The sequence below is a fragment of the Glandiceps talaboti genome, chromosome 5 (genome assembly GCF_964340395.1).
Source record: "Glandiceps talaboti chromosome 5, keGlaTala1.1, whole genome shotgun sequence".
Lineage (NCBI taxonomy): Eukaryota > Metazoa > Hemichordata > Enteropneusta > Spengelidae > Glandiceps > Glandiceps talaboti.
In genome coordinates, this window is record NC_135553.1 from 26564140 (window position 1) to 26591064 (window position 26925).

Here is a 26925-nt window from a genome sequence, read left to right on the forward strand (position 1 = left end):
GACTAGTAGACATACAGTATACGTGTCAGTGTATGAGTTTGTCTTTGTATAGCTGACATAACATTTGCATCATGTCATGCAAACTATGCCTGCAAATTCCTTACTTCAGCAACACTATCAAATATGATGTATCCCCTTGCCACATGAATTGATCACACTCTGGCAAGACCTCAGATGTTGGCATTATTTAAAACTTTGAAAAGCATACATTGTAGTTACAATTGTTTTCATCAAGTGTTTTTATTTTCGTTTGTTATGGTATTTGCATTCAATGGAACATTTTCTCTGTACCATATGTTACAATTGTTCTAATATAAACACATCTCATACATGTGACATACACAGACTTATTTGTTGTGATGCAGTCACATCATTGAATTACCATATTTACTAATCACTATCAGAACTTGTGGCCCAAGAGTGTGTGTGGCCAGTAAGAGACAGGGAAAGGAGGGAGGGAGGGAGAGAGAGAGAGAGAGAGAGAGAGAGAGAGAGAGAGAGAGAGAGAGAGATACACAGAGGAGATTGACAGATAGAGACAAGCAAAGAGAGAGAGAGAGAGAGAGAGAGAGAGAGAATGGGGAGAGTATATATTATGAAGAACAGAGGGAAAGGAAAGAGATGACAGCAACCTTTGCTAGAATTAGAAACAAGAGATAAAGTAAAAGGATAGAAAAAAGACAGGCAGACCTGAAAGTAGTTCTATCAAATACTGATGAGTATTAGCAGTCATGCAAATTGGTCTTAGTAAAGAACTGACTAAGGCAGTCAATTTGAGAGATGTACATCACAACTGAAGTACCTTGTTAAAATGAATGAGTGTATAACCAAATGGACTGCCACAAACACAAATTATTCCTCGATAGTTCACTGTCATTCTTGCTTCTAAACTGCTCAACTTCCAAATCAAATCAACCTCAGTTCCATTTTTTCATATCAACCAAACTACAAAACATTTTGGTCAAACAATAAATACACATTTTCTTGAGCTCTTAATCATTTTCATTCTCCAGCCCAACAATTTGATAAAGTAGTTTTCCATTTTGAGCTAAACTACGTCATTGGTCTAATTTAAATAGAACTCCAAGTAAGCTACTTAAATGCAAAAAACAAGAAATACATTTGCATACTTCAACCCAGTTCCTGAGATTACTGGCTCTCATGTTTATTGCTGTCAGAGAAATTAGCCATAAATCTATTGTGATCAAGTTGATTCCATCTGCACTAGTTTCTTGTACACACATGCTTTCATTACCAAACCTACTTTTTTACGTAAAAATAACAGACACAACAAAAACACTTTCTTTCCTTTATTCAATTCATCTGAAGTGTGATATCAATCCATACAATCAATAATTCTAACCACATATGGTGAAATCACAAAAAAATTGAATTTTTATTTTACAAAGGTGTTCCACTACTACTACTACTACTACTACTAACAAATACAATCATTTATTAACAGTAAGCCTAGTACTGTCTAAATTCAATATCCAAATATAGAGACCACACACATGGTTTCCATGACAACCCACCCATTGCCACTGTCATTTTTGAAAGTCTCACTCTCTCAATAAAATTCTTCATCTTCTGTTTTTGTTGATTCTTTTTCCTGGTTCTTCACCTGGTCTTGATTTTCATACATTTCAGCAACCTAATGAAAAACAAAACAAAACCAGACCCAAATATTACTTTGCTGCTTTCATTATGTTTTCAAAAAAATAAAAGTGTTATAAGAGACACCACAGGCTAAAAATACATCATGTAAAACATGCAACACTTTTACTTTACACATAAATAAGTATACATCATGCTGGTAGCAAAATAACAGATTCAGACATTAAAAAAAAATCCCTTAATTCCTTTAATAATCAAAGGCTGACGAGGATATTAGAATTTCACTTTTCAAATATACCTTTTATCTTTTCAATGAATGGGAGAGATTTTTGTGATTGTTTTATGCAAATCTCAGCTTTTATCTCAGTTGGCTGTGAAAGCGGTCGAGAATAAGCTGAATAGGGCCTTGTGTTTATGGAACAAGAGACGTCATCAGTGACGTACATGTTACCATGGTTATGGATAACTGATGTACTGGGTGCACTCACACTTCAATAGTAACAACTGCTTTGATGAGGACCTCAACCATTTATTGCAGGGGTGTTCATGCATGAAATCAAGTTGTAAACAAGGTCTGAATCCATTATTTTGTGGGGGTGGCAGCACATCAAATGGTGGTGAAGGAATTTCAAAATAGAATTTAGACTTGCTATTTTTCACTCCTTTTTTGTACTAGAAGATAAATGCTTTTATGTTATACCTTGTGTGCTACACCTATTTTTCCCCTTTGAAATACACAAATCACAAAATTTGTACATCAGCTTAGTAATTATTATAAATTACATGGGGATATAGAAATTTTCCTGAGTAAAAAACATGCAACACTGTATTTCATGAGATCCCCTAGAAAGTCAACAGAGCATAGCAAAATACCAAGGTGGCTTGCATAAAATCAAAGATCCTTCCATACAAACACAATGGGCTACACGAATACATTAGTAGAAGTGGCAACAGATAACAAGGCCACAGGAAACCCACCTACAAAGTACTGGGGGTGAGCACTTTTGTATATACAGGAAATCCACTCTCTGACGCAAATCAAGAGAATTACAACTTTCACCGTAGAGATAAATTTTGACTAAATTTGAATCACAAATCACCTTGTTTACTGTAGGCAGTCACAATAACAGGATGGACTGTATAATAATGTTTACCACACACTCTCTTATTCTCTAATGATGTTTTCCATCAATCTTTCACTACAGGTTACTCACCAGGGACAAGGCAAGTACAAGCAACAATAAAACAATTCTAAAAATACATATACAATTGAATTGTCGGTAAATGTCATAATGTACAGAACATATAGAAATGTATATGCATGCCTGTGTGTGTGTGTGTGTGTGTGTGTGTGTGTGTGTGTGTGTGTGTGTGTGTATGGTATGTATGTATGTATGTATGTATGTATGTATGTATGTATGTGTGTGTATATGTATGTATGTATGTATGTATGTATGTATGTATGTATGTATGTATGTGTGTGTATATGTATGTATGTATGTATGTATGTATGTATGTATGTGTGTGTGTGTGTGTGTGTGTGTGTATGTATGTATGTATGTATGTATGTATGTGTGTGTGTGTGTGTGTGTGTGTGTATGTATGTATGTATGTATGTATGTATGTATGTACGTACGTACGTGATTGATTATGCAATTAATAATATGCACTAAAATAATCATACATCCCCAGACTTCAAACTTTAAAAAAACCCAAAACAAATATATTTTCTTCATTAAACTGAAATAAAGATTTGTCAGATGTGTAGCTTTCAGCTTATCAATTGAATATGATAGTTTTAATGCTAAACAAATAGGACCATTTCAGTAGTGATTTTATTGTATCTAATAATAATAAAGCCTTTCCTAGTTTGGATACATCATCAGCAACACTGGTAGATATTCCCATTCATTGTATCACACTTTGTAAACTTTGCTTATTTATATTAATCTGAAAATACTACTGATAACAACTGTCATATGTTTAGAGATGAAACTACAAATAAGGCCCTGACCCAAGGCGATTTTATGCACACAAAAGAATAGGGCAACACAAAGTATTTATCATGTTTTTTCATCTGTATGATATGAGCAGCTGGTATGCTGCACATCCAAGCCTTGACCACATCAGTGTAGATGAATACAGATATTCATACAAATAAATGGGAAGTGAAAATAACTGAAAATGAAATATGTGTAAAACTTGATATCTCTCCTCTTGTGCAAAATTTTGATCTGCAACTCATTGTAGCTGTACAATAAGGTCTTGTCTGCAGATACAACAATCAACATGCATGGATATGACCAAATGGTCTCTAGCTCTGGAGACTAAATAGTATTAAATTAATTTTGCCTATAATATTATTGTGTTTTTATTACATTTATTTAATGTATTACATAGCAAATACTTTTTTCACATATTTTCTTTTGGTCTGTGAAATATGTGAGAAATCATTTGATGAAAATTTACATGTTAACAGTAGTCAACTTATTATAGACCCACAGGTCAAAGGTCACATTATGTATTACAATGGGAAGAGACTAAAGTTCGAGTTCAGAGTATGGGGTTTTGAAATCTGAAATTGTTTGACCACTTGGGATTAGGATTAAAATCTAGCTGTGAAAAATATTTGGCAAAACTCTACAAAAAGTTGGTCCACAAGAAACAAATGGTTTAATTTAATCCTTTTAATACCAATGCAATGACCCAGGATTGAAACAGCCTTTTAAAAGAGAAAAATCTGACCACAGAAAGAAAAGAAATGTGAAGAACTATTCAGAAAGCTTTAACATGTACATGTCAGTAATACTTAGTCAGCACTGGAGTATAATAAAAACGCCAATGGCATTGCAGCACAACTTTTGACAGTGCACTTTAATTTTCTGTAATAATTATGTGGTCTTGTTCTTAGACATATTTGCATACATTTTTTAAAGATTTATTCCCTCGCCTACCCATCCATGGTGTTATATTTGTAATATACACTATCATTTTGCTATGGGTGTGATCTTGTTGCTAGGCATATATACATACAATTGTGCAATGTTTATTCATTTAGCTTCCCATCACCAGTGTTATTTTGGCATTGTTATTGTTTACCTGTTGCTATGGCCATGGTCTTGTTGCTAAGGGCATTTACATATTCTAAAATAATATTGATTCAATTGCCATCCCTTTTGTTATAATTGTAAAAAAAACCTATCATTTGACTGTTGCTAAGGGCATGGTCATGGTTGCTAGGACCAATTACGTAAGTATGAGACACTCACAATTTGCAGACTAACACTTATCATAACCAAATTTCATCGCCAGTAGTTTGAAAGGTTAAGTTCAATACCAAAATCAATTACATCATCTACAAGACAGTCAGGCATTTTATCTTCAGCCAATCTGTAATTCAGTGTTTAAGTTAGGATGAAAATGTTTCCAAGCAACCTAAAGGAGAGATTAATTCCAATACCATTCACATAAACTTGTTACATTATGTTGTCTACCCAATCAAATGATTAAATGAGCAATAAAACAATAACTTCTGTACACTCCTATCTGCTCCTGAGACATTTCACCATAGAAGTCAGGGTTTTTAGCCCTATAGTATTTTGTACATCACTAATGAAGTCAGGGTTTTTAGCCCTAATTTGCACATCACTAATGAAGTCAGGGTTTTTAGCCCTAATTTGCACATCACTAATGAAGTCAGGGTTTTTAGCCCTAATTTGCACATCACTAATGAAGTCAGGGTTTTTAGCCCTATTTTGCACATCACTAATGAAGTCAGGGTTTTTAGTCCTATTTTGCACATCACTAATGAAGTCAGGGTTTTTAGCCCTATTTTGCACATCACGAATGGGATCATCATGTAATTAATATCACTTGATATGTACATCCCCAGAACCATTCCTGTGAAATTTCAGCCAAATCAGCCATGTACTTTTGGAATTACACATTTTTTTCCCCACCAAAATGACACATTTAAAGCCTTAACTTGCATATCACAGATGGGATCATCATGTCATGTTCAATTCCCAATCTACACAGTAAGATAAGAATGTTTCCACCAAATTTCAGACCAATCTGAAAAGCATTTTTTGAGTTTAAATTTTTTGACCAAAAATCACATTTCTTGACCCAAATCACACACCGGCGGTAATATAATTTTGATTTGAACAATTTCCCAACTAGAAAACCAAAGTAATCTACCCGCCAAATATCATGGCAATTGGTCCGGTGGTTTTTGACTTTAAGTTGCTTATACACACAGACAGAGACAAATAGACACTTTGTGATGCCTTTAGCACTACTGAACCTTATCAGTTCACTTGTGCTAAAAAACATCTTTAATATCTAGATGTTATTCCTGAAGAAAAATGAGTGACCTATGGGGCCTTTGTCACCACAAGACGATAGACAAGTAGTGACAAACCCTTAGGTGATGAGAATTTTCTAGCTGAATAAAGAAAAATGTTGGAGAATAACATAATTATAGAGGGCCTTGTCACTTTGAGTGAATGACAGGAAGTAGAGTGACATAAGAGGTCTTGTCATTACAAATGACAGACATGTAGTAGAGTGACATAAGGGGGCCTTGTCACTTGAAGTGAAAGATGAATAGGAGAGTGACATAGGAGGGGGGGGGGGCCTTGTCACTTTGAGTGAAAGACAAGTAGCAGAGTGACATAAGGGGGCCTTGTCACCACGAGTCACAGCTGAGTAGTGACAAGGCCCCTTATGTTATGGGTATTGTTATAGAATATAGTTCTACCTTTGCCAGCTTACTTTATTAAAGAAATACATAAGGAACAATAGTAATTTTGAATATTGTGACTCAGATTTAGAAAACTGTAGAACCAATGACTTACATGTAGATGTACAATAACCATAGTATGAATTCCATATTTTCTGTTTGAACGTGTACAACTTTGCTTATACACATGTATATCCTTGTATGATAAAATGAAGTATTGTACTAAATTTGATGTATGTTTGTTTTAGTGGCCTCAATATATATGGAGGGAGATAACTAAAATTGACATTTCATTTGACACTCAGTTTTACTTTCCTCAGATACATATGGAGGGAGATTAATGACATTTATAGTACATTTACTGAGGGTTTTAATACCATGTACAAATCACACTGAAATATACATTTATTTTACAAATAACGTACAAACATTAAATATATGCTAAAATTTCCATGTTCATTCATAGCTTCATCATTTACATGTATCATACAGACAGATGAAATACATTTATACCAAATTTTACATATTCATAATCAAATTATTTGCATACAGATAAAATATGTACAGTTCTATATTTTAACATATAAACAGTAAATATAGCCTGATTCAAAACTAGTAATCTAAGTTTGATAAAGGAAGACCATTTGCATAATTAATTCTTAAAATAATATAACATACATGTGGAATCATTGTTATTATGATCACAAAATTATCATATTCATCAAAATATGAATGTTATAAAAATGATGTTCCAATTTATACATTACAGTTACAAGCTGTGCAATATGATAGATCCTTGATATTAGTGTTGTCATGTTACTATTACCATAGCAACGGCAGGTTGTCATTCCACATCAAGTTATTGTTTGACAATATGAAGTACTCAGTATGTTCACTCCAGAGATTGTATATCAATAACTGATGGTGATACCACTTAGGAGCATTAATGTGTTATTTCACAAGGTATATGCACCATTAAATCTGATCTATGAAAGTTGGTTTTCTTTCTGAAATATTTAAACCCAAGTTCATGTGAATTATGTATTTTGTCAAATTTATTATTTCTGCAATAAATAAGTGTGTAATGGCTTGAGTCACCGACTAGTTAGAATCTCACTTAAGTCAATTTTTCAAGAAGTTCAGGTTGAAAACTTTATTAATTTTGTTTTGATATAGAATTTGCCTTCGGCTACCCATTTTGCTAAAAATCAGTCATTTAAATCTATTCAAATTTTATCATATGACAGCTTATTCTAGTCCTTTGAAATAAAAAAATACAACAATCTAAAATGTCCCATAAAGTCAGCGTGGTATTTGGTAACCATTTTAGATTCTACTGTAAAGATGACAAAAATGTTGATATCATATTGACCTCTATTTCATAAATTAGTATAGTCACCCCTGATTGTTTTTTTGCTGGGTTTTCTTCAACATAGTAACAGCTAACATTTAAGACTTTAATTTTGATGGTGCATTCTACGTTAAATACTCAATGAACAAGTGTTTGTTGCATTTTATGAAACTAAGGTATATTATCAAGACATGTGAATAGTCAGGCAGATTTGTCACCGAAAGACACATTTTAAGATTAATTGTGAAATCTTATTTTTACCCAGCTGTTAGAAAAACTGACAGCGCAGTAGTTTTTCTAACATCAATATTCATACATATCTTCAGAGAGTTGAAATTGTTCAAAATGTCTTCACTACCTAAAATATTGATAATGGCCATTCATTTTATATTACTGTATTTTTTACCTTGAGGGAGGGGAACTTTTAAGTAAGTGCCATTCTAAGCCTTCACTGCTACAATGACCCCTACTCTATCAGGATTCAGTATGATGTACATTCATTAGCTAACCAAAATACTACATATCCATTATTTTAATATCCCTCTGTCACTTCGCTCTGTGTGCACAAAATTGGGAAATGGAATCGCAGTTGATAAGTTTGTTATATTTGACAGGAATTTATTGACATGAACATTTTAAACAAAATTTATATATTTTGAAGCGTCTTTTTGACATCAGTGAATAACTGTATTTTAGTTTTGACAGGAGATATCTTCCATCAATGAAATTGAATTTTTTTAATTAAAAAACCTTATCAAGAGGTACACATTTTGATTTGGGTTTGATTACCGATAAAATATAAGCAAAAATTTATCAACAGACTAGAATTTTTATTTTTATTATAGCATGACCAATTTTACATGTAAAAGTCAACTGTTTTTGTTTTTGTTTTTTTCTGACACAACTTGTGTGATTTTGAGATGAAAGACTATGGCATATACCCAATCACCACCACCACAAGTTTACTTGTACATACAGACATATATACATACATGTATATACACACGCACAAACACATGAATTTGATCTTTTGTCTATTGTCATCGACTCATGTACAGTATACTGTTGTAAGATGTAGTTGTCATGAATTAGGCTTTTAAAAAATGATAAACAGCATACAAAAATTCCTGTTTTGATTCCAGTGGGAAAGATCCTATGAACATTAATACTTCATTTTCCCTTGCATTCATTATCAAATTTATCAAATGTTAAACTGGACAAGACGAGAATATCTGTTTTGAATTTTAAAAGCTAGTAAGATTTGTATGGAACTATTCATTGATTTCTCTTTATTCTTATAAAGTCACAAGTATTCCACCTGAAAAGGAATTTATGTTGTGATGTATAAAACAGGACGTATTTCTGAGAAAATAAAATATTGATTTTTAATGTTGAAGTCACATGAGGTTTGTCTGAAAAATGCTAATTGTCAGAGGAGGAATTTGTTTTGTTGTATTAAGCAGGAAATAACTGATCGTGTGTTTTTATAGCGTGAAAGGTTTGGTATCATTCAGTAAGAACGTGTATTTTATCACATGTAGATGTTTTGGTAAAACAGGAAAGATATCAGGGTTTATAATAACCACATGGACTAGAAATTGTCAGGGTTCATAATAACAGTTTGACTAAAGGCTGTGAGGGTTTATAATAACAGTATTGACTAGAGGCTGTCAGGGTTTATAATAACAGTATTGACTAGAGGCTGTCAGGGTTTATAATAACAGTATTGACTAGAGGCTGTCAGGGTTCATAATAACAGTTTGACTAAAGGCTGTGAGGGTTTATAATAACAGTATTGACTAGAGGCTGTCAGGGTTTATAATAACTATATTGACCTGAGGCTGTCAGGGTTTATAATAACGACATTGGCCAAAGGCTGTCAGGGTTTATAATAATGATATTGACTAGAAGCTGTTGTCCTTGAGGTGTTTTAGCATGGTGCCAGCTTTGATGTTTTGCATCCTAGTAAATTATCAGTGGTGTGTCCTGTTGTCATAGTCTCCTGCCTCTGTGTCCATTTTGTTCCATAAACATTTGTATCTTTTGAACCCTTGTCTTCATTATTTGTTATGACAAGTTAAACCATCTAAGAAAACAAAGACCCTGAAACAAATGATTGTTCACACCTTTTCCCCTCCACTGTCTATGATTACATGAATTACATGGCAAACATGATACTGTAGACTTTTGACTTATAATCTTCAACAAGTATAACAGACTCATATAAAGTGGTGATGTTGTGTCTGATCACATAGTGGGTTACATGTACATTGTCAACAACCACATCAACACAGTGGGTTACATGTACATTGTCAACAACCACATCAACATGGTCTTTAGTACATTTAGTAGTATTGTATTGGAGAATCAGACACCACATAGTGCTGCTGTCCCAGTATGTCTATCAGGGATATAAAGGGATATAAGCTAAGTTTATATGTTTTGGGGTAATTTTTGGTGTATGTTGAAAGGTACAGTACTTGTGTAATACTCTACTTACCATAACTTACTATACTATTGTCAGAACACTGACCTCGTAATTAGGCATAACACAAGCAAGGGTTGAATAACATACTAAGATATTGAGGGAAACCCTTGTATGTCGTACACTTTGCTAATGACATCCAAAAATGATTGTAAATGTCAGTGAAGAACATGCATTGACATTTACAGAATAGTTTTATTTATGGTTTTATGTAATTAACTTTTGAAAACTACTTTTGAGATTAAAAAAGATTATTTTCTAAGTTTGTGTCACTTTGGAGATTTTTCAGATACTTAAATTTATGGTAATTAGTTAATGAATATTCATTATCTTAACATTGTACAGTGTGTGGTAGTTGCATGTCTGTACTATAACACTATGAAGAGAGTATGCTCCTTGCTTTGTTAGTCATTTGTTTAATTTTGACATCCCACAACTTTAAAAGCAAAATTTCACATATCATGAACCACTAAATAACAAACCACAGTGTTTCCTTGCCAAGTTCATCAGTAAAAGTTATACTTACAATACATATTGAAATAATGGGTTTTATACAAGGCACAAGCCATTTAGAATAAAATATATACTCAGGGCGTTCTACATCCTGACAACATGTGTCTATATCACTTGTTCTGCTATGTTCGAAATATCAGTCAAAACATTCAAACTTGACATTATTTTCCTCAATTTGTCCTCGATATTACTACCACTGGTATAATGTCACTCCACTACTCATCTTTCACTCAAAGTGACAAGGCCCCCTATGTCACTCTCCTACTCATCTTTCACTTGAAGTGACAAGGCCCCCTATGTCACTCTACTACTTGTCTTTCACTCAAAGTGACAAGGCCCACTATGTCACTCTCCTACTCATCTTTCACTTGAAGTGACAAGGCCCCCTATGTCACTCTACTACTCATCTTTCACTCAAAGTGACAAGGCTCCCTATTTCACTCTACTACTTGTCTTTCACTTGAAGTGACAAGTCCCCCTATGTCACTCTACTACTTGTCTTTCACTCAAAGTGACAAGGCCCCCTATGTCACTCCACTACTTTTCTTTCACTTGAAGTGACAAGGCCCCCTATGTCACTCTACATGTCTTTCACTCAAAGTGACAAGGCCCCCTATTTCACTCTACTACTTGTCTTTCACTTGAAGTGACAAGGCCCCCTATGTCACTCTCCTACTCATCTTTCACTTGAAGTGACAAGACCCCCTATGTCACTCTACTACATGTCTTTCACTCAAAGTGACAAGGCCCCCTATTTCACTCTACTACTTGTCTTTCACTCAAAGTGACAAGGCCCTATGTCACTCTCCTACTCATCTTTCACTCAAAATGACAAGGCCCCCTATGTCACTCTACTGCATGTCTTTCACCAGGCACTTCTACTTTACACAAGTGGACAAAGTATTTAGTAATACTATCTAATTGTTTTCCTTTATAATAATAGGTAGATAGAAAATCATTGAATAATCAACTTTCAATATGTACTTAAGGATGAGATGCAGGTTCGTTGGTGAATTTTGGCCTTTTTTTTTTTTTGCTGATTATGAAGCTTCATGGTATGTGCCATCATTTGGTTAAAAGATTTTTTGAAAATCGTTCATTTTTTCCATTAATAAATTTGAAATGAAAAAACTCTAACGCTATATGTGTTTTATATGGTTTCATTCCTGAAATGTTTATGTACAAAGATTTGCATACATAAAGAAGATTGACAGAAACGTTGATTACAGAAGAGTGTCTTTTCATATGCAAATGAGCCATAGCTAGTAGGCCTCTGTGCAATGACTGACGTGACATTATCTCTTAGCTATGTTGTTGTACAAAACCAATCAAACTCGGTAAATTTGGTTATAACCAATAAAAAGTAAAAAAATACCTCCTTTGAACCTGGACTTATGCACGTTGATTTTGACCAGTGCATCGGCTAAAAACGTTACAGTGAAGCGGCCTACACTGCACTACAGCCGCACAGTCGCTTGTAAACTGTTACTCCTTTCCTAAATGGTACTTACAAGTTACATACAACACGTAGGGGGGGAGGGGGGTATGACATTGCTACCGATTTCATAAGAATATCGCCAATCCCTATAATAACGTCATTGTTCTGTATTAGGACCGTTATAGACAAGAATAAAACCATTTAGGAAAGGAATAACAGTTTACAAGCGACTGTGACTACACTAGTCTACAGCCTTCAAGTGTACCCGACGCGACGGCGATGTATTAGATGACGGTTTTCAAGTACTATGCATGTAAAAAAAAACCATACAAATCTCGAATATCTAACAGTATTGCAGGCTAATTGTTTTAGCCGATCGAAAAAAATTGATGTTTACAAAAATAAAACGATTTAATCAACACGTTGGCGCATCGAAAATGAACCACGCTATCTTCGAGACTTGAGAGTTCACGTCAGATGCGTGACATTGCATCGGCGATTTCCGGGTATTACATTTCTGTTTCTGTAAGATTCACAGAACGTGGCCGTAGACTAGCTTTGAACTTTCGCGTTGGTGGATTTTGACAACGTCCTCTTCACATACTATATTATATTATTAGGGTTAAGGTCCTATAAATTGAGTGTGGCAACCACACTCTAACGATCGGCTTATCACGGCTCGATCCTTCGTGAACTTTCGAGACACGTCGACACCGAGTCACATGTACTGTAGTAGTATACGTGCGTTGCGTTGTTTATTTGCGTCTACGATGACGCTGTCTGAACGTAAACGGCAAAGAATTTGGCACCGAGCGATCCTCAAGGCTATTAAAGTTATAAAACGGAGATTTTGAAGGTACAAGTAGTTTAAATGAATGAGGTAATGTCTACTACGACTCCGAGTATCATAAAACGTCACTCGCAGTGGAAGAAAAACTGTTGACGTGAGTTCAAGTACCATTACATTAGTTTTGTAACACTCCTTACAATTTGTATAACATTCCCGATGTCGTACGGTGTCGTGGTGTGGAAATTTGATTTCAGGGAAAGGATTAACTTTTTTTATTGTGTGTCTTCAACGAAACACCAACAACGTAGCAATGCCTAATACATGAGCAGGAATATGGAACGTAGCCCATATTCGAATCAAAACACGAACACCAACTGCGTAGAGCAAGAGCTTCGAATCCAAACCAGAAAGTGTACTATGTAATGTCGAGAACGGCACGCGTACCGTATTAAAAGATTAAACCAAAGTCTCCACCCGTAGATGAATAATAGATGACTTGACACCTTTATCGCGGGAAACAAACACGTTTCTATCTGTAGCATTTCATGACCCTCCTAAAATACCCGATTTTCTTCATGTCTGTAGCAAAGCAACGTACACAACCAAATGGCAAGGATTGAGTAACATATTTGCAAGTCACAGAAAACAGCTGTTGCAATGTCTGTCGAATTTGAAAGCTTTTGTCGGGCGGAAGGAGTCCAATTGTGTTAATTAGCATTTTTCTACGTTCTTTATTTTGTATACTGTGTGAAGTTCAAAGCTATTTAACTTTGCGTCAGAACGTCCCAGCTGCATCAAATTTGGAGACAATACTCGGAGACAGTGTGTCGAAAAAACGTTCCTCCGGATTGTTTAGTTTTTTAGGGAATCAAGAGATATTGCGTTGAGAAGTGTGAAAAGCGGTAATTTATGCAAAAAACACAAAAATACAACTTTGGATGATTATAACAAGACAATGAGAGACAAAATAAAAAATCCGGAGGAACGTTTTTTTGTTTATGTACATAGCTTTCATTTGAAGTCGAAAAGAGGACTATATTCAACTGTTTGTAAAAGTTAAATAGCTTTAAGTGAAAATCGTCAAAAAACACAGTTTTTGGGTACAGATCAATAATATGGTTAAAAATGTAAAAAATCACCACAGAAACCACAACTTCATACAAAGACTCGACATAATTAATGAAAAAAATGGTATATTTATCTTATCTTTACTGTGAAATGTGATGGAGGAAAAATGAGCTAACGAACCTGCATCTCAACCTTAAATCAGTCCCTGTGCAAAAAAGTGAAATTGTAACTCAGCAAATATGTGGTGAAAAAATCAAGCAAAATTATGCAAAATTCAGCACGCAGGGAATTTAGTGAAAGCAATCAGATCAGCTGTTGAAAATAATGAACTGATCCCAAACTAATTCTAGTTATTGTCTTTGTAGTGAGGTGAAGTCACAAAAATTGGATTCAAAGACAATAGGATTAAGACTATTCTGTCAGTTGCTGCTATTGTAGCAAACAACACAATATCAAAGACTGTCATTATCGTAAAAAAATACACTTTCTTGAAAGACAATTTCTGATTAATTTTTATGATCATATCATATAAGTTGTAACTGAGTATTTCAGGTATACATTTCATATATCATATAAGTTGTAACTGAGTATTTCAGGTATACATTTCATGTATCATATCAGTTGTAACTGAGTATTTCAGGTATACATTTCATGTATCATATAAGTTGTAACTGAGTATTTCAGGTATATATTTCATATATCATATAAGTTGTAACTGAGTATTTCAGGTATACATTTCATGTATCATATAAGTTGTAACTGAGTATTTCAGGTATACATTTCATGTATCATATAAGTTGTAATTGAGTATTTCAGGTATACATTTCATGTATCATATCAGTTGTAACTGAGTATTTCAGGTATACATTTCATGTATCATATAAGTTGTAACTGAGTATTTCAGGTATACATTTCATATATCATATAAGTTGTAACTGAGTATTTCAGGTATACATTTCATGTATCATATAAGTTGTAACTGAGTATTTCAGGTATACATTTCATGTATCATATAAGTTGTAACTGAGTATTTCAGGTATACATTTCATGTATCATATCAGTTGTAACTGAGTATTTCAGGTATACATTTCATGTATCATATCAGTTGTAACTGAGTATTTCAGGTATACATTTCATGTATCATATAAGTTGTAACTGAGTATTTCAGGTATACATTTCATATATCACATCAGTTGTAATTGAGTATTTCAGGTATACATTTCATGTATCATATAAGTTGTAATTGAGTATTTCAGGTATACATTTCATATATCACATCAGTTGTAACTGAGTATTTCAGGTATACATTTCATATATCATATAAGTTGTAATTGAGTATTTCAGGTATACATTTCATATATCACATCAGTTGTAACTGAGTATTTCAGGTATACATTTCATATATCATATCAGTTCAGTTGTAACTATGTATTTCAGGTATTCATTTCGAGTATCCTATTTTCATTACACTATAATACTTCAGATAAACTAGTTACCGGTATATGTATCAACGCCTTTTCATAAAAATATATACCTATAGAAAATCTGGATTATAGTATGAAATTCAAAAAAATCATTTTTTGTCATGAAAATATACAACATTGGGCCAGAATTACTAAATTTATCATATTTTTTAGCGATAAAGGTAAAAGTAGTAAGAAGATTAGCATGTAGAGTAAGGTCACTAATTTATTTCTAATGTTGGGAAACAGACATCTGGTTATGTCTGCCGATTTTGATCTACAGCTGATAATACACTATTTAAAAACCTTGATATCAAACTCACATGATACTAAGACAAACAGGAAGTGTTAATACACATCTGCAACACAACAAATGTACACCCACGCTCTTTGTACCTGTATGTAATATATATATATATTAATAGTGGTCAGTAATAGTCTTTACCTGATTGGCTGATGTTGCTTCCTCTGGTTTCTTATCATCTCGTATCCGTAGAAACCGTGGAAATCGCAATGAGATTCCTTTCTCTGGATCAACCTAATCAATACAAAATTACACTATCTTTAACAAACATAGTTTTTTTTATCATTATGTTTCACATACATACATACATACATACATACATACATACATACATACATACGTACGTACATACATATACATACATACATACATACATACATACATACATACATACTACATGCAGACAGACAGGCAGGCAGGCAGGCATACATAGATACATACATACACACACACACACACATACATATACATATACATGCATACATATGATACATACATCCATACATATATCAGTGTTCTCCATAGATTGTTTTGATGGCAGGATGGCTAATTTGCAGAATTTATTCATATGATTTGCATAATGATAACGATTAGTTTTGTCAGGAAAGCTAAAATTATTTCAAATCATCTTAAGCAATAACAAGTATGTTTCTCAGAGAAGCTACAATTATTTCAAACTAAATGTCTAGAGATGAGTAGACTTTAAAAAAAAAACATTTAAAAGTTTGATATATGTGAGACTTACAATACTTTACTATTGAGGACTTCAAAAATTAGCGAGAGTTTGTGACGTTATTGTCCACCATGTTGGAATTTTGTACACAGTCTCCTTGGTCGAACTTCACAATATACATATACGATGGCCAACTATTAACTAAAGTGTTTTCAGAGTAAATTTTAACATAAAACTAATGACTGGACACAACATCACCACTTTATCAAATGGTATATGAGTCTGTTATACTTTTTTGACGATGTTGATGAATGCAAGTCAAAAGTCTACAACATCATGTTTGCATGTAATAAACCATATTCTTAAATGGCAGCCGAGATCTCGCACAATGCGAGAGTTGCGCGTGATCTACTGCTTGGGGGGGGGGGGATACACTTTGCATTAGTTTATCAACAATGGGCGATAGTATAGTGTCTGACGAACGATCAAAACCCAGCGTAACATTTAAAACTCTCAAAAGATGGAAGGCATCAGAACTAAAGAGCTATTTAAAAGACCATGACCTGCCAACATCTGGAAAACAAGTCATTGAGAATGACATAGTCCCCGCTATAATTGGGTTTTAAGGAATTATCACTACTCTGATCACGCAACAACATTTGTGAACCTAAAACAAACAGACTTAGATATGTTGTGTGTGCTTGTTGGACATGGAATATGCGTCCAACGATAAAGGATTGGTTGGGTATGGGGGATCATATCACGATGAAAATGGAGTCTGAGTTATGGCTTTGGACATGGAAAATTCACAAACAAAATGGCTGCCAGGCAGCCATATTGGATCGTATCATGACGAAAATGGATATGCACATGTATGTCATAGAACACTGTCCTAATACCAACTTTAAATGAGATCTGTTCAAGCATGTCTGAGTTATGGCTTTGGACATGAAAATTCGCAAACAAAATGGCTGCCAGGCAGCCATATTGGATCGTATCACAACGAAAATGGATATGCACATGTATGTCATAGAACACTGTCCTAATACCAACTTTGAATGAGATCTGTTTAAGCATGTCTGAGTTATGGCTTTGGACATGGAAAATTCACAAACAAAATGGCTGGCAGGCAGCCATATTGGATCGTATCACAACGAAAATGGATATGCACATGTATGTCATAGAACACTGTCCTAATACCAACTTTGAATGAGATCTGTTCAAGCATGTCTGAGTTATGGCTTTGGACATGGAAAATTCACAAACAAAATGGCTGGCAGGCAGCTATATTGGATCGTATCACGCGAAAATGGATATACACATGTATGTCATAGAACACTGTCCTAATACCAACTTTGAATGAGATCTGTTCAAGCATGTCTGAGTTATGGCTTTGGACATGAAAATTCACAAACAAAATGGCTACCAGGCAGCCATATTGGATCGTATCACAATGAAAATGAATATGCACATGTATGTCATAGAACACTGTCCTAATACCAACTTTGAATGAGATCTGTTCAAGCATGTCTGAGTTATGGCTTTGGATATGAAAATTCACAAATAAAATGGCTGCTAGGCGGCCATATTGGATCGTATCATGACAACAATGAATATGCACATGTATGTCATAGAACACTGTCCTAATACCAACTTTAAATGAGATCTGTTAAAGCATGTCTGAGTTATGGCTCTAGACAGGGAAAATTCGCAAACAAAATGGTTGCTAGGCAGCCATATTGGATCGTATCATAAAACAAATTGACGTGCATATGTATGCCATAGCATGTTGCCCCTGTACCAAGTTTCAAAAAAATCGGTCCAGGCATCTCCAAGAAACAGCTGCGGACGGATGGACGGACGGACGGACGGATGCACGGACAGACGGAACCCAATCCATAAGTCCCCGTTCCGGACTTCGTCCGCGGGGACTAAAAAGATTATTTGAATTTGCCTGCATTAAGGCATAAGGGGCCGTACCGAACATAATTCCTTCGTTTAGGGAGAGGGGTAAGAGTTCATTTCACTTTGCGTGCGTCAAAATCGCTATAAGGATTTTTAATTCTTACTAAAATGGAATCAAAAGAGGCAACGCTATTTTCTGGCCCAGAAAAAATGACAGTCAGGAACTTTGCTGACATACATACACGGAGAGAGATGCATGTTGTTTTAAAATAACCAAGTAACCCACCTGGCCAGGCAGTGATGTACAATAAATCAGTGATTTTTTTAAGGCAGGTAAGCCGGTAAATGTACCATTTTGTTCATTTTAGTGACATTTTATCTAGTGTCATGTAAGTAGTGTCAGTGAACAACACAAGCCGAGATGTCACATGTTTGACGTGGCCTCTAAACTTGAACTAAAGTGTCGTAGATGGTGGTATTGCTAACGTTTATTTCAGCACTCACAGCAAGTTGATCGATTGACTGATGTTGATTCAATCCTTCTATTAATGTGAAAATCAAAAGTTCGATCACCTAAAATAATTATTAAGCAATACTTTAGTACAAGTAATTCCAAACAGATTTGTAGATGTTTTCACGTGATAGTTGTTGAAACATGTGAAAGCCACGGCCGTTCATCACTGTCTTGGTGCGACAGTCAAAATCGACATGTATAAATTACGGAAACGTGCGAATAAAAACTACTTGACAGATACAACTTGAAGGCTAAAAAGCATGAGAACTGGTAAATACAATTTCTAGTTGAAACTATGTTTTGCAGAGACAGTAAAACGTTTTACAATTTGAATTGCAATTCGAGTTTGTTGTGTTTAGCGATGTCATGGTATATGATACCTTGGAGTAGTTATACAGACAGTATAATTACTCCAAGATGATACATATATGTAGGACAAGTCCTTGGAAAGTTACTGAAGTCAATCCAAGTCAATTTGAACAGCCGTAAACAAAGTTGCAGTGGTCATTTCCACCCATACTAAACGTAGACGCTCTGAGCGACAACCCACGCTATACTGTGACACAAGTTACACAATGGTTTCCTTTCAGCGTTTGCCCCCCAAGCGGAAACTCTCGCGTTTTGCGAGATCTCGGCCGCCATTTAAGAATATGGTTTATTCATGTAATAATAGACAGTGGAGGGGAAACATGTCATTGCATGGCACAATGGTGTCACTTTACTTCTGTAAAGGTGTGAACAATCGTTTTTTTTATCGCATTTGTTTTCTTAGAGTGTTTAATGTGTGATAACAAATAATGATGGCAATGAAGGGTTCAAAGGATGCAAATGTTCATGGAACAATATGAAAGGTGGGAGACTTAGACTATGACAACAGGGCACATGACTGATATACTAGGGTGCAAACATTTAAAGCAGGGCACTGGCCGTATGTGCCCTGCTAAAACCTCTTGTGGAAACTGTACGTACATACACGCATAGGTACATACACACAAACATATACATACATACTTGTACTCTGGCGTTGGCATTAAATTTCGACTGACAGTTACAAATGAGGGTATTGACCAATCAGGGAAAAGCGTGAAGACCGGTGTGTCAGTAGAGTAGCATCTGATATCGGTGGCTGGAGTGTATTTTCAGTGTAATGAGAGCCAATTAATGCCATCCTGGGAAGAGTGATTAGACACAGACAAGCATAACAAAAACATGACCCCTGACTGTGACTGAACAGATAAGACTTCCATTCACAAGTTGAACACTATTTTGGTAATAATAAACATTACCTTGGAGTGTATTTAGAAGGTGAATAAAATACATGTACTACAACTTGCAAGTGATAGATAGTATAATGACAGGGAGAAAGTGACATTTTCTTGTTATGGCAGCTTTGGAGGACATAGTTTAAAAACTGAAGGTGAGTGTACCAATAAATACACATGCATTATGTAAAGTTTGGAATAGTTGGGTTAAGGAATATTCAAGAAGGACTGGATACCATTTGCCGCCGATTGGATGCCTTGTACAGTTTATGGTCGAGGCGAGAATAGCAGACAGTTTACCTTACCCAGGGGAAACATTAACTCAACCACAGTCCCTACATGACTCAACTATGGGAGTGTATATTCTGTGTATGAGATCCAATTAATGCCATCCTGGGAAGAGTGATTAGATGCTGACAATCATAACAACAACATGGCCCCTGACTGTGTGTGCCCAGGAAGAACGATTAGACACAGACGATCATAACAACAACATGGCCCTTGACTGTTACTGAACTGATAAGACTTGGTTCACTTGCTGAACGTTATTTTTAGTAATAAAAAATGTAAACATGACCGCAGAGGGTATTTAGACAAGGTGAACAAAATCACAGTTTCTTACTTGTCTGTGATAAAATACACATAAGTCGCAACTTGCACTTGGGATACACAGTATCAGGGCTGGGAGAAAGTGACGGTTTGCTGTTATGACATCTGAGAGGACACAGATCAGAAATTGAAGACGTGTGTACCGAAAAATACACAAAAAAATACTACTTGGGCATGCAAAGTTTAGAATAGTTGGGCCAAGGAAAGGAATGAAGACAGACTCGACTGCCCTATACCGTTTGTCACTGATTTACCGACAATTACAGACAAAGAGCTGACCAAATGGCTCGTACAGTTTGTGGTCGAGGCAACGGACAGTTTACCTTTTTACCTTACCCAGGGGAAACATTAACTCAATAATATCCAACGACATATCAGGGACAATGGGCATCCCCGATTTCAACTTCATGGATACATCAAATAAGACATTTTATGAATTCCATGCAGCGCTGAATGCAGAAAGGAAGTCACTGATGTCTCGCAGAATAGGAGCGGTAAGAAAGCAAGCATAGTTAATAAGTGAAGAAGAGGAGAAACGACTATGGGACATTGGTGAACTGAGTTTGACAACCGCGATTGGAATGTCGCATGCGATGCTATTCTACACCTGCAAAGCATTTGGACTGAGAGGGTGTGAAGAACACGCAAAATTGGAGGTTGAACAATTTCAGTTCGGCGAAGACAGCATAGGAAAGTTTGTAACATTTGTTGGATGGACTAATATGACTTATAAGGCAAGTTCAGATCAACGTAATATGTGAAACAAAGTCATTAAACACTACAACGACCCGACAAATGACCAATCTGTCTACAACATCATATATACGTATTTGTGCTTGATACCACCCGAAGGTAGAATATACCACCAGCTGTTACCACAGCTTAATTTCTCAGAATTTGTAGGTAAACATAAATTGGAGAAATGGTGTACTTTATTTAAATGTAATCATAGACCCTACATGAAATTAATATGGTATTGCTGTTTCTTTACACTGGTCTTGTGTAATAGACACAGATGAAAGTTGTACTTTTGATAGAATTTCTGTGTGCTACTGCAGGCACATTATCGCAGACACATGTCTATCTAAACTTTGAACCTTTCTTTCCTCATGATCCAGAGATAAATCGTAGTAGCATCTCCTTACAAAGTAGAACACGTGAAACCCATGGGGAGCAGACAACCAAGGTGTGTCTGAACATTATGTACAAAACAAAAATTGAAGACTGTATTGTGTGTTGATGAAGGACTTATGACATATCAAGTGTTATTGGATGTTAGCTTTATGTACACTATATTGCTTCGTAATACACAACATTTCAAAAGTTTGAGAGGTGTATTTTATTTGCACGTAATTATGTTTCTTTACGCTAGTCTTGTTGAATAGAGGCAGATTTCAGAGAAATTGTTTATCTGCAATTACATCACAATTGACAGTGGTACGAAATACACTCAATTGTGATGTAATTGCTATTTTCATCACAACGTTTATGTACATTGAATGTTGACACCGGCGTGTATCAATTTTGTCAGCTTTAGGCGTCAGTCTTCTTATCGGAAATCAAAACACAGACAATGAGTGTATGAAGTTCTTCATGGGAAGAATATATCACCATGAAAGAATGTTCCCGGGGTACAAGGTAAATGTCATCCGGGCAATACATGCCTCCTACGTAGGCGTGTATTTACCCGGACGGCATTTATTGCATACATACATACATACATACATACACACACACACACACACACACACACATACATACATACATACACACACACACATACATACATACACACACATACATACATACATACATACATACACACACACACATACATACATACAAGCCTATATGATGGCAAACAATTGTTTATCGTAGATGTACATTTCATGATTAGCAATGGAGCAATGATGGGGAAGGGAGTTGAAACATTGTATATCGTAGATGTACATTTCATGATTAGCAATGGAGCAATGATGGGGGAAGGAGTTGAAACATTGTATATTGTAGATGTACATTTCATGATTAACAATGGAGCAATGATGGCGATTATCAATGCAATGATTACACAAGGAAATTTGGCTTTATGGGTGAAATGAAATGAAATGAACACACTGAATTGAATAATGATGCTACATAATAATATCTTACCAAATTACAGTTATGAAATGTGACCTTAATGTAAATGAGGGTGGGTAATGACCTAGTATGGCATCCTTACACTCTCAATAAATGAACTCTGAGGGCTCCCTTCATTTGCTAATGAAACCTCACCTAAATATTCACCAAATGGTTGAGGTCATTTAACCTATGGTGTTGGAAGTTCAGTATATTTTTTTTTTTATTATTTGAGAGATACCCATGGCTATGTTTGAATTGATATGTTTATTTATTTACTGAGAGTGAAAACAAAGATGTGCTCTAAACATAGAAATTATGTTGCACCATGATGTGCTATTGCCATCCATATAATGCCTGTTGGTTGCTTGGTACTTAGTAATCTTTTCCAATAATTTTGTGTTCACAATGATTTAGTTTAAAAATCAGAAATTCATCATGTTAGACTCTCACAAATGTGACACACATACATACACACAATAACACATAGACACACACATATACATACATACGCGCACACACACACATGCACACACACACACACACACACACACACACACACACACACACACACACACACATATATAGGTTATAGCCTGCTTCGGAGTGACAAATACGGGCATAGACACTGATTACACTAATCCGAAAGTACATAATGTAATGATAAGTAACACCTTTTGTCTGGTATAACACCGGCATACGACAACCTAAAATTCCATCGACGTAGATTTGAGGACATGGAGAAATGAACTTGATATATTTCTTACAAAACTAAATTAGCCTGGCAAAAAATGAGTCTGGATCCAAATAGTGACAACGTCTACAACCATAACACTCAGAGATGATTGTACGAATGTGTAGTGATCATAACACTCAGAGATGATTGTACAAATGTGTAGTGATCATAACACTCGGAGATGATTGTACAAATGTGTAGTGATCATAACACTCAGAGATGATTGTACAAATGTGTAGTGATCATAACACTCAGAGATGATTGTACAAATGTGTAGTGATCATAACACTCGGAGATGATTGTACAAATGTGTAGTGATCATAACATGTATAAGAAACCAGACTATGACAAACCTTTGTTCTCAAATACATGTCACGAATGTTAATCTACTGTAGAGGCTACCTGCTGGCAATATTGGAAAAGAATTTAGAAAAGACAGCTAGCCTCTAGACTAATGTAATTTGCCTATCGTGCTGCAGCCAATGGTGTATGGTATACCATACTAGTGCATTACATTGACCAACTCTTTAGGGACAGAAAAACGAATGGCTCGCAGTATTGTACTTTCAGTCAAAACCTATTGATCTTGGTTAGGGGTATTATATATCAACCACTGACAGAGTTGTGTCTTAGTTTTCATTATGGATGGAAGGGATCTCTATTTCACTTCCTGTGACCTCGCAGTTCCCTCACTTCCACAGTGCTTCTCTTCCACCATAAACCCTACACATTGAGTCTATAGTTTTAATATATAAATCACAAGATTTTCTATTGTGTAAAAGTTAACAATATCATTGGTGACTATTTAATCCTATTATCCCACTTTTCCAAGTTCTCATGATATCACCTGCTACACTTTTAGAGTAATCTTATCTGTTAGTCAAACATTGCAAATTTCAATAGTATATCTTTTGTTGGTGAAAGATATGGCCAGTTAATTTCCAGTCAATCACTGGTTAAGACTATTTCATGGTACATACATACATACATACATACATACATACATACATACATACATACATACACACACACACACACACACACGTACGTACGTACGTACGTACGTACATACATACATACATACATACACATATATACACACATGCATACATGCATACATACATACATACATACACATATATACACACATACATACATGCATACATACATACACACATATACATACATACACATGCATACATATACACATACATACATACATACATACATACATACACACACACACGTACGTACGTACGTACGTACGTACATACATACACATATATACACACATGCATACATACATACATACATACATACATACATACATACATACATACACATATATACACACATACATACATGCATACATACATACACACATATACATACATACACATGCATACATATACACATACATACATACATACATACATATATATATACATACATACATACATACATACATACACACACATACACACACACATACATACATACATACATACATACAGGCATGTATGTATATAGACATGCACATATGGACACAGACACAGACACAGCTTAAACTTACAATGCCTGCTGCAGCCTTGTGTACAGGTGATATAGATAAATCAGCTGCCTTGATTTCCCACACTTGTACTGCATCAAACCAATGATCAGGTTCTACTGATGAATCCCATCTATAATAGGCCTTAGGCTTCTCTATCACATGGTCTTTAAAAAATGTATTGTGTTGTTCTAACTCTTCATCTTTAAAACCAGTTCCAATCTGTAAAACAAATATATAAACAACACAGTTAACTTTCAAAATAACCAGACAACAAAAATATTAGTACCTGGCACATAAACATATTTTTAACTGCATGGGGTGGAGGTGTTTTGTGTTGGTCTTTATGTTAAAGGTGGTGTATAGGTAAAATTACTCATGTTTCCAGGTCAGTTTACATATGTTTCCTGTCTAAACTAAGATACAACATTCAAGAAATTCTGTAAACCTTACAAAATCTGCTCCAATCTATCATGGTTGTATGTGACTATATTTTACTTATACCTTGGAATGATACCCTGGATAGTATTTGGCTGTAGTTTATACATACATATCACAACAATGATACCCTGGATAGTATTTGGCTGTAGTTTATACATACATATCACAACAATATCAAATTGTTTTCTAAATGGTCATTTATAATTTTACAATAGCGCCAATGACATTGTAGCACAACTGTATTTAGCTGTTGCTGTGGGCATGGTCTTGTTGCTAGGCATATTTGTGTACATATTTGGAATCTTTAATAACTTGCCTGCCCGTCCCACTTTTCATCTTTGCAATGTAAACCATCATTTAGCTGTTGCTATGGGTGTGGTACTGTTGCTAGGCATATTTACATACATATTTTGAATCTGTATTCACTTACCTACCCATCCCTGTTGTCTTTGTAATATGCATCATTTCACTGTTGCTAAGGGCATGTACATGGTTGCCTGGACCAATTGTGTAGAAATGTTTTAAACAATAACTGCGACAATAACACCTCCAGAAACATCCCCACCAAATTTCAACCCCATTCACCATGTAGTTTCAAGAAATAAGTTTTTGACCAAAAATTGACATTTTGACCTTATTTGCATATCAATGATGGGATCATCACGTTGTGAATACAGCTTTATCTACACATCTCTAGATGCATCCCCATTAAATTTCAGCCCAATCTGCTGAGATATTTTTCCAAAAATACACATTTTTATACGTAATTGTATATCACATGATGGATCATATTATGAACAACTCTTCATCTAAACACCACTAAGAACGTTCCCATCAAATTTCAACCCAGTCTGCCAAATTATTTTGAAATTATAGATTTTTGACCAAAAGACACATCTTTATGCCTAATTTGCATATCACTGATGGGATCATCGTGTTATGAACAATTCTTAATATAAACATCCTGGAGAACATTCCAACCAAATTTCAGCTCAATCTGCTCGACAGTTTTTAAAAAAAAGGTTTTTGACCAAAAATACACATTTCTATACCTAATTTGCATATCACTGAGGAGATCATCATGTTCAATTCTTGATCTAAAACACCACGAAGAAAATTCCCATCAAATGTCAGACCAATCTGTCCAGTACTTTTTGAGTTTAAGTTTTTTTTGACCAAAATCACATTTCTTTAATAACCCAAATCACACACCGATGGTAAGATCATTTTGATGTGAACAATTTCCCAACTAGACACTCAAGGTAACATACCCACCAAATATCATGGCAAAAGGTCTAGCGGTTTTTAACTTGAAGTTGTTTACACACACACACACACACACACA

General features: G+C 35.1%; 1 protein-coding gene across 1 annotated transcript in view; it reads right to left on the reverse strand.

Moving 5' to 3' along the window:
• Positions 1 to 1378: 1378 nt before the first annotated feature.
• LOC144435263 (DNA ligase 1-like) overlaps positions 1379 to 26925 on the reverse strand; it is a 74552-nt gene continuing 49005 nt past the window's right edge. The window contains exons 20-22 of the mRNA XM_078123850.1: positions 25164 to 25361; positions 15915 to 16007; positions 1379 to 1654 (exon numbers count right to left, since the gene is read on the reverse strand). Coding sequence (XP_077979976.1) covers positions 1571 to 1654; positions 15915 to 16007; positions 25164 to 25361 — 375 coding nt within the window. The 3' untranslated portion in view covers positions 1379 to 1570. The remainder of the gene's footprint in view (positions 1655 to 15914; positions 16008 to 25163; positions 25362 to 26925) is intronic.